We start from the raw sequence: 7,827 nt of genomic DNA, 5'->3' as shown, positions 1-7,827 counted from the left end.
ATGCTCAGTGTAATGTGGTACAGTGTATTTACTATTTAAGTATTGTTAAGATTATCAAGAATAGTAAAACATGCTCAGGTGTAATGTGTTAGGTGTATTTACTATTTAAGTATTGTTAAGGTTACTCTTACAATTCCAGTGACGTGTATATATCGTTACAGGGACATCATATCTGATGACATTGGATGGAAAGCCAAACTTTCTCTTCCTCAGAAAGACAATCGAAAACAAACTGCGGTAATCTTGCTTTCATACTTTGCAAGTAGTATTTATTGTTGTGGTTAAGTTCAGAAACTGGTTTAATTAAATAGATTAAATTATCACAATAAGTAATCTGTTTTAAATTTTTTTACCTTTGTAACTTTTATAACAGTGTTTTGGAAGTTAAAGTTTTAGAATTACTTCTTACATCTTGTAAATATCTTTACTTATCTTTTTGTATATTACTATTATTAGTGAACATAGTCAAGAGTCCTTTCCATTCTATTCAGGCTTAGAAACTATCATCCCTGGAAAATGTAATTATTCATGTCTTTCTTTTCAGCTGTTTTCTATTTCTGTAAGTGATTTTTATGTGTGGTGGTGATTTGAGTTGTCTTTTATTTACCACAGGAAATATGTTTATATAGGATTTTAAGAGTATGCTGCATTCATTTGAATTATACACTCAGTTGCTTTAAGAAGCATTATTCTTGTTTTATCACTTTTCCCTTGTTCAGGATTAATGATGAGGGGTGGAATTCCCTGAACTCAGTATAACTTCATAACAAATGGTGAATTTAATGATAAATTGGGCTTCATATTTATTTTTAGTGTTAGTAGTTTCATTAGTCCTTTCTTCCTACCCTTTTCATGGTATCACATGTAATTTAAACAAGTACTTATGAAGCATAACAGCTAAAGAAAAGTTTAAATGCTATTTGCACAGAGCCTAGTATAAGCTATTTAAATCAGTGTAGAGTAACTAAAGTGAGCAGTAATTTATGGTTTTTGTAGTAAAGTAACTACCTAGATATCTTGTTGGGGTGAACAAAGGAATATAATGGTAAGGTCAGAAGACTTGAAAACAAACTACAGATATGGATATATTTTTATAGTTTATTTAGACATTCGTTTTGTTCCTGAAAATATTTTTTCTGCATTTGTTTGAAAGCTATAGTAATTATTATTTTTTTATTTATTTACTTATTATATGAAACTAGTTAGGTTTAATGAGTATGGTAAGTGATTGCAGAATTGTCCTTTGACTAAAATCCCCTTTTCATTAAATTTTATTAAGTTTATCATATTCAAACAATACACAAATGAAAACAATTTTGCTTTTTATAAGAAACTATTTATTAGATATAAATTTATCATGACCAGAAATATTGTTAGTAAAAAGTTACCTAGCCTGACAAAAGCCATGAAAAATTGGAACCTTAGGTCACAAATATATATTTGTCAGATTTTGCTGCAATTTTATAAGTTGTAGATGGAAGTGATGACTACTACAGTCAGTAAAGAACCAAGAAAATCGAATCAATGAATATAAATCAAAATGAAGCTTATTTGTATATATAAATTATTAACTCAATGTGATTATTTTAATGAGATTAAGTATCATGTACAATATAGAAGAATACCCCCAAAAAAACCAAACAAAAAACTGTAGATACGCTTTCTGAAGGTTCGAGAGGTTACACAACTGCAATATGCAAACCGTGCAATGCATAAAGTATTTATATTCTGCACACGCACATCACCTTGCACTCCAACTTGTCAACATCCGAGTTAGACTGACCACTTCAATTTTCAGACATATCTTAAATATATATATACTTTTGTAACATTGGATTTTTTTTGTACATTTTATTAAAAGTTTACCAAATAGTAAATTCACAATTACTATCAAAATTCCTTCTCCAATATGCACACATTCAGTCAACAGTAATCAAATTGGTAATGACAAAGAAACTGCTATCACAAGTTAAATTAGTTTCTATTTATCTCTATCACTTTTTTTAGGGCTATAATATAATCCATTATTATGGTCGGATACTGAATATTACTACATTTGGCATGAAGATACTTAATTAACCCTAGTCAGCAGTATATATAGTAAATAATGTGAAACACTGGGCAAATAGAAACTAGCTGCTTCAGAGTATTTATAGTTCTTACATCACTTTCATTGATGAATAATGATATCTGAAGTACTTAGGTTAAACATTAATTAACAAATTTATTTTACTTTTAATCATGGCTATTTATTCCTAATTTTTTTGTTGTTTTACCACAATGTTATCCATACATTCTTTTTAAACAAAACAAGCCTTTCAGTTTTACTTACTTTAAAAAAAATATCTAACCCTTTCTGAATCAGAGAGAGGTTATTGATCTCCTTTGATTTCTTTTACTTATCATAGAAGAAATACTTATCTAGATAGATTGCATGAATCGCAGTACAAACTTACTAAACATCATCTAGTTTTGGACCATGAACTTTCACTAAATCGGTAGCATAGGGTAAAATAAATACTTACCTCTGAACCTACCTCCCTCTCGATTCTAGATTCATGCCTCTCTAAAAGGTCATGGCATACATACTTTGACTCCTACCCGAGGTCGTAGGATTAATACCATGGTAGCTGTCTTGAAATTAGTCATGTGTCCCTTGCCTTACACTCTTGACAGATAGTTATGCTAGTGATGAGTAGCCGTCCAAGTTACTTTCACTCTCCGTCTTCGGTCATTGGTTTCTCCATCAAACTCCCTTCTCCTCCTACTGCTTTATTCTGTTGCTCTTTGAAAAATACTAAAATTAAAATGAGAGTTCAGCAAATCCAGTTTCATGCTGTTCCCTGGATGATGCTTTCACTGTAACCAGTTAAAAGTAAGTTGTATAACCTTTTGAGAAATGGAACTAAAGAATAGCCACACTTGGGATAACTTCTAAAATTATTGAGTTTGTGAAGCTAGTGATCTTAGTAATTTCTTTAAAATCACCAACTACTTAAAAGTAAACCCACACTGTACTCCTTTTGAAATTAAAATCATTCATTGTAATAAGTGACCAGAAAGGTCATCACCAATCTCCCTTTGTGCCATTAGTGTCAATTATCAACCAACTTGGAGAGTAGTGTGTGAAACATCAAATGACAAGTATGTGCAAGTTTTGTTTACAGACTTAGACTATACTTGCTAAACACTTACAAACGGCATACTATAAGTTGGGGTTTTAAAAAGCATTGGATGCATCCAGATAAGATGGGCCTATGTAAAATTTTGTCTCTATAGTATAATATTATTTGCAGTTTCAGACACTAGATAGAACTTGTTTCAAGTTATTTTATTATCCTTTGTTAAAGTAGTGTTACTGCACCATACTCAGTCTGTAATTTATCTTTTTATAAAATGTTATTTTTACTTGTATATTCCTTTGTCAGTATAATGTGGCACAAAATTGTTTAGTTAAATGTATTGGCAATTTGGCAGCTGGATATGTGGTTAGCATTAAGTTAACTATTCATTGAATACAGTTATAAGAACTTTTTTTTGATATACAAAATTCAATAAAGAAACTTAGCATGAGTGGTTTGATAAAACTGTTTATTTGGACTTAGAGAAAGTTTCAAACTATTTGACAAATAAGTTAACTTTCAAAGCTAACCTGGGTAACTTGGTTTACCTTGGTAGACATTTCTTGCACAGTGAGATATTGTATAATTGTTATTAGATATTCTTTTGTCTTTAAACAAAGTATAGGTTAAACTTGTATGAAGAAATTGATTTGGGGAATTTTTGTAAACATTATTTTATCTACCTTTCACAGTGATAATTTGTGTCTTCTATAATTACGATTTTTAGGAGGTGCATCAGAATAATTTCCCAATACAAATTAAATCTTGTGAGTATTGTATTATAAAAAAAAAAATTGGGTCTACCAGTATAGTACTTCCTAGTTTTGTGTTGCAAAATATTCCACAAACATTTCAATGTTGAAACATTTTTATGAATTTTTCTACATGAAATTTTGTGATGGAAACAATGCAATTATTTGTCATTAACTTCAGAAATTGATGAGTTTTTTTAATTCAGGATGTGACTGATACAAAGGGAAATGAATTTGAAGACTTCTGCTTGAAAAGGGACTTGCTCATGGGGATATTTGAAAAGGGCTGGGAAAAACCATCACCTATTCAAGAAGCAAGCATCCCAATTGCCCTACTTGGTCGGGATGTTTTAGCTCGTGCCAAAAATGGAACAGGCAAAACTGGTGCCTATATTATTCCTATTCTCCAACGAGTGGATACCAGTGTTGATTATATACAAGGTAAGAGGTACAATGTGTGTTGTGTGTGTGTCTATATATATGTTTTAAGTTCTTAATTTTATCAGAAAATATTTTAAAAAATTCTCAGTCTCCCTTAGTTTGAGAATTGTGACTTTTGTTCTCTAGGTCTTTTTTTCTTTTATAGTTTATTAATCAATGCTCTTTGAAGTATGGAATTTAATGTAACTTACTCATTATAATACAAATATTACTAGGTCAAACTCTAATTTTCATAGCCTTCAATCTTATTTGTTTATGCAGTCATAAATTACCATAAGAGACCCACTTGCCACACCCATCTCTCACATCCTCTTTCACAAATTGCCAGTAGTTCTGTCCGACATTTTATACAATATTGTTTATAACCAATAGAAAGATGAAGTTTTAATCTGTCAAATGACTTGTTATATTACATTGTTTTTTTGTACAGAGTATTGTCTATTTTTCCTCCAGTTTGAAATTTTCTCTCGCAGTATTCATGTTGACAAGCTTAGCTAACAAAATCTTTAAAGGCTCTTATCACATAGTTAGAAAGCCAAATACATTATGACACTTATAGTACATTGTTTTCATTGGGTTTTATTATTCTGTGTTGTTAGGTGCATTATTTAATTTAATAATTTATTGTGCTAGTACCATTAGTATATAAAAATTAGGCTTATCTTTCATCAAAGTTGACAGCACATTTCTTGTCTTTTAAGTACATTTTTATTTATTGTTATAAAAGTACCTTGCGTTACGTAATTCAATAAGGTAACTTGTATGGCCAAATTACACAGGCCCATGAATTTAAACTTCATAAAAGTTGTTTTGGTTTTAATAACAGATTTTCAATAATTCAGCTACACAGATTTCAAAAATAATATTCTATCACATGAGTATTTTTTTACGAATCAGGAAGAAAAAAACTTACTTAGATCAAATTATTATTTCGTTTACCACAATGAACATTTTTTATTATGTTTAACAAAAATACAAGCAAATTGAAGAAAATGGAAGAACCTTGATGTTAAATGAATATGCATCCTCATTCATCCTGTTGTTTTTTTGTGTGTGTGTGTGTGTGTGTGTGTGAAATCTACGTCTTTTAGTCTCAAAACTATCGTGTTGTGGTCTTTCTTTTATGTATTGCGATGACGTTTTGTAAAAAATCTGTAGGTGATGGAGAAAATGGATATCATTTTCGGATTCATCGTACAGGAATTACTGTAGAACATGTAAAAATTTCAAGACAATAAGACCATCACAGGCCTGTGTTATTAAAAGTGGTCGGTCCATTTTTAATTTTTGTTTTGCCCTTCTTGTTGTTATCTGGTGGTAGTTAAGCCTTCACTCTTTACGTGACATTGTCGACATCACAATATGTGCATATAAACGAAATAAATTTAAAGTTTTATAAAATTAACAATTCTTAGTGTCCTTTTGCAACAAAAATGGTACGCTTTCTGGACTTTTAAAATTATAAGTATGTTTTTTATATTGCTCAAGCAAGTTTACCGAGCCAGTAGTTGCAGATACAGTAGCTCTTTAAGAATTTTCAATCAATGTCATTCACGATGGAAATTTGTAGTATTAGGGTAGCATATTCTTTCAAATGTTGCAATGACATGTTTTAACCATATAGGAATCACAAAGGATTATTCAGTGTAGACAAGTATTAGGGTTGCCTGATGTTTCAAATGTTTTAATGACAAGTTTTGACCATATAGGATTCACAAAGGGTTATTTAGTGGTGACATATAAGGTCTGGAATTATAAAAGTTCCTTAGACGTCATGACTTCAGGTCCAAACTTTAGATTTTGATACGATTAACATGATGTATGGTTTTACATGCTTATCATCTACCGTGTCCAATTTTTGAAGTTTAAAGCTCAATACATAATGTATTTTTATTACATAAAGTTTATTGAAAAACATTTGCCCTTCAGGCAAGAATTCATGAGCGTAACAAAAATATCCTTGCTCTTTCTTTTTTTAATACTCGTATGTATATATATATGTGTGTGTGTGTGTGTGTGTGTGTGCGCGCACGCGAAGAGACCAAAAATTTTATTAGTTATAAGCAAAGAGTAATTATTTTATACTCTTGTTTTTCGAAACTTTATCTAACACTGATATAATTAGAAACTAAATGGAACCTTCAGGTTTCTGTTCCATTACATAACGAGTACGTGAGACGTCAAAACAACAGCTGAAACTAGTGGATGTCCAATTAAAACCTTATTCCACGTTAGGTAAGCATAAACACAACAATAAAAGGCCTATATACTTTAAGATTAATGATTTCTGTCACTCTGTCCGACTTCATTTGGTGTATTCAAATCAAAATAATAAATACGTAATAATCTCCGGTTTTATTTTAATTATTTTCATAATTACTTACGTTCGAGCTTGTCTGTAATAAAGTGCACCTTAAATTACTTTACATAATAAAGAAACATCTATTTTTTATTTTTTATTATTACTTATTAGCTTAGAATTTAAGGTAGGAGGTTAAGGGATGTTACAACCTTTCTTGAATATTTAACTATAAAACAAAAAACTTAGAAGACATTTTCCGTACCTTCTCGTTTTTATTTTAATCCTCTTATTTTCTCTGATGAGTATTTTATTTCTATACCATTGTACTTTGGGCTGTGGGTTTCCTCGGATAATACACCTTAACTTGATTTCGGCATTCCCCTGAGTGATCACTTTAGCATGACGTATTCTGGTAGATGGTGGCTTGGCTGAAAGGGAGAAATAATAAAAAAAATCATTGTTATTTTTAAAATATAAAAAAGAAGTTCTAATACTTTATTAGCACAATACTGTTTAATCACCACAATGTTATCTGACTCTACGATTTTCCAGTGCATTTTGAAATCGGTATGACAGTATGGTTTTGTAAGTATCAGAAAAGGTATCGTAAAACAGTGTTTATTTTATTTAGAGTCCTAACCATTATCAATTTATATCATTATTGACTCAAAGGGAAAAGTTTCTGCTATAATCATATACACTCCAACTACATAATGCCCCCCCCAAAAAAAAGTGGTGCAGAGTTGATGGGATTGTCTCCAACGGGTGGAGATTATGGGTTTCATGAAGAGAAGATAAATTACTGAAGATTTCACAAGGAATCCATGATGTCAAACAATGGACGACTTTATGAACCAGATCTCGAAAGAATGTTAAAATAAAGATGGTGTCACCCAAAGCACATGATAATTACTGGTCGAGCTTTGATTAAATTTAGAACATATGCACGACTGAGTGTCTATTTAGAGTTTTATCACTATTACTTGTGATCTAATTCCTTTTTGATTAATATGTTTTAATATGTTATTGTGTAAAACCTCCGGTTTCAATTCGACGTTTCAGACAAAATGATCAATTATTATATCATTTAATTTACGACATGGCCAGGCATGGCCAGGTAGTTAAGGCACTCGACTCGCAATCTGAGGGTCGCGAGTTCGAATCCCCGTAACACCAAACATGCTCTCCCTTTAAGCCGTGGGGGCGTTAT

The 7,827-nt window shown here is 30.9% G+C and overlaps 1 protein-coding gene and 1 long non-coding RNA gene across 6 annotated transcripts in view; one reads left to right on the top strand and one right to left on the bottom strand.

Annotated features, from left to right (window-relative positions):
* Nucleotides 1-7,827, bottom strand: part of LOC106478806 (protein vein-like) — a 121,706-nt gene that overhangs the window by 30,279 nt on the left and 83,600 nt on the right. For all 5 annotated transcript variants that reach the window (XM_022382473.1, XM_022382474.1, XM_022382475.1 and 2 more), the window contains exon 2: nucleotides 6,880-7,045. In XM_022382473.1, the coding sequence (XP_022238181.1) occupies nucleotides 6,880-7,045 (166 nt within the window). The remainder of the gene's footprint in view (nucleotides 1-6,879; nucleotides 7,046-7,827) is intronic.
* LOC111085144 lies at nucleotides 138-4,227 on the top strand. The gene is made up of 2 exons (XR_002609988.1): nucleotides 138-237; nucleotides 4,081-4,227. It is a non-coding gene; the product is annotated as an uncharacterized LOC111085144 (long non-coding RNA).

The sequence above is a fragment of the Limulus polyphemus genome, unplaced genomic scaffold, assembly GCF_000517525.1.
Source record: "Limulus polyphemus unplaced genomic scaffold, Limulus_polyphemus-2.1.2 Scaffold252, whole genome shotgun sequence".
NCBI classification, from domain to species: Eukaryota; Metazoa; Arthropoda; class Merostomata; order Xiphosura; family Limulidae; genus Limulus; species Limulus polyphemus.
The sequence above is the reverse complement of the archived record's forward strand: the minus strand, read 5'-3'. Positions and strand labels throughout refer to the sequence as shown.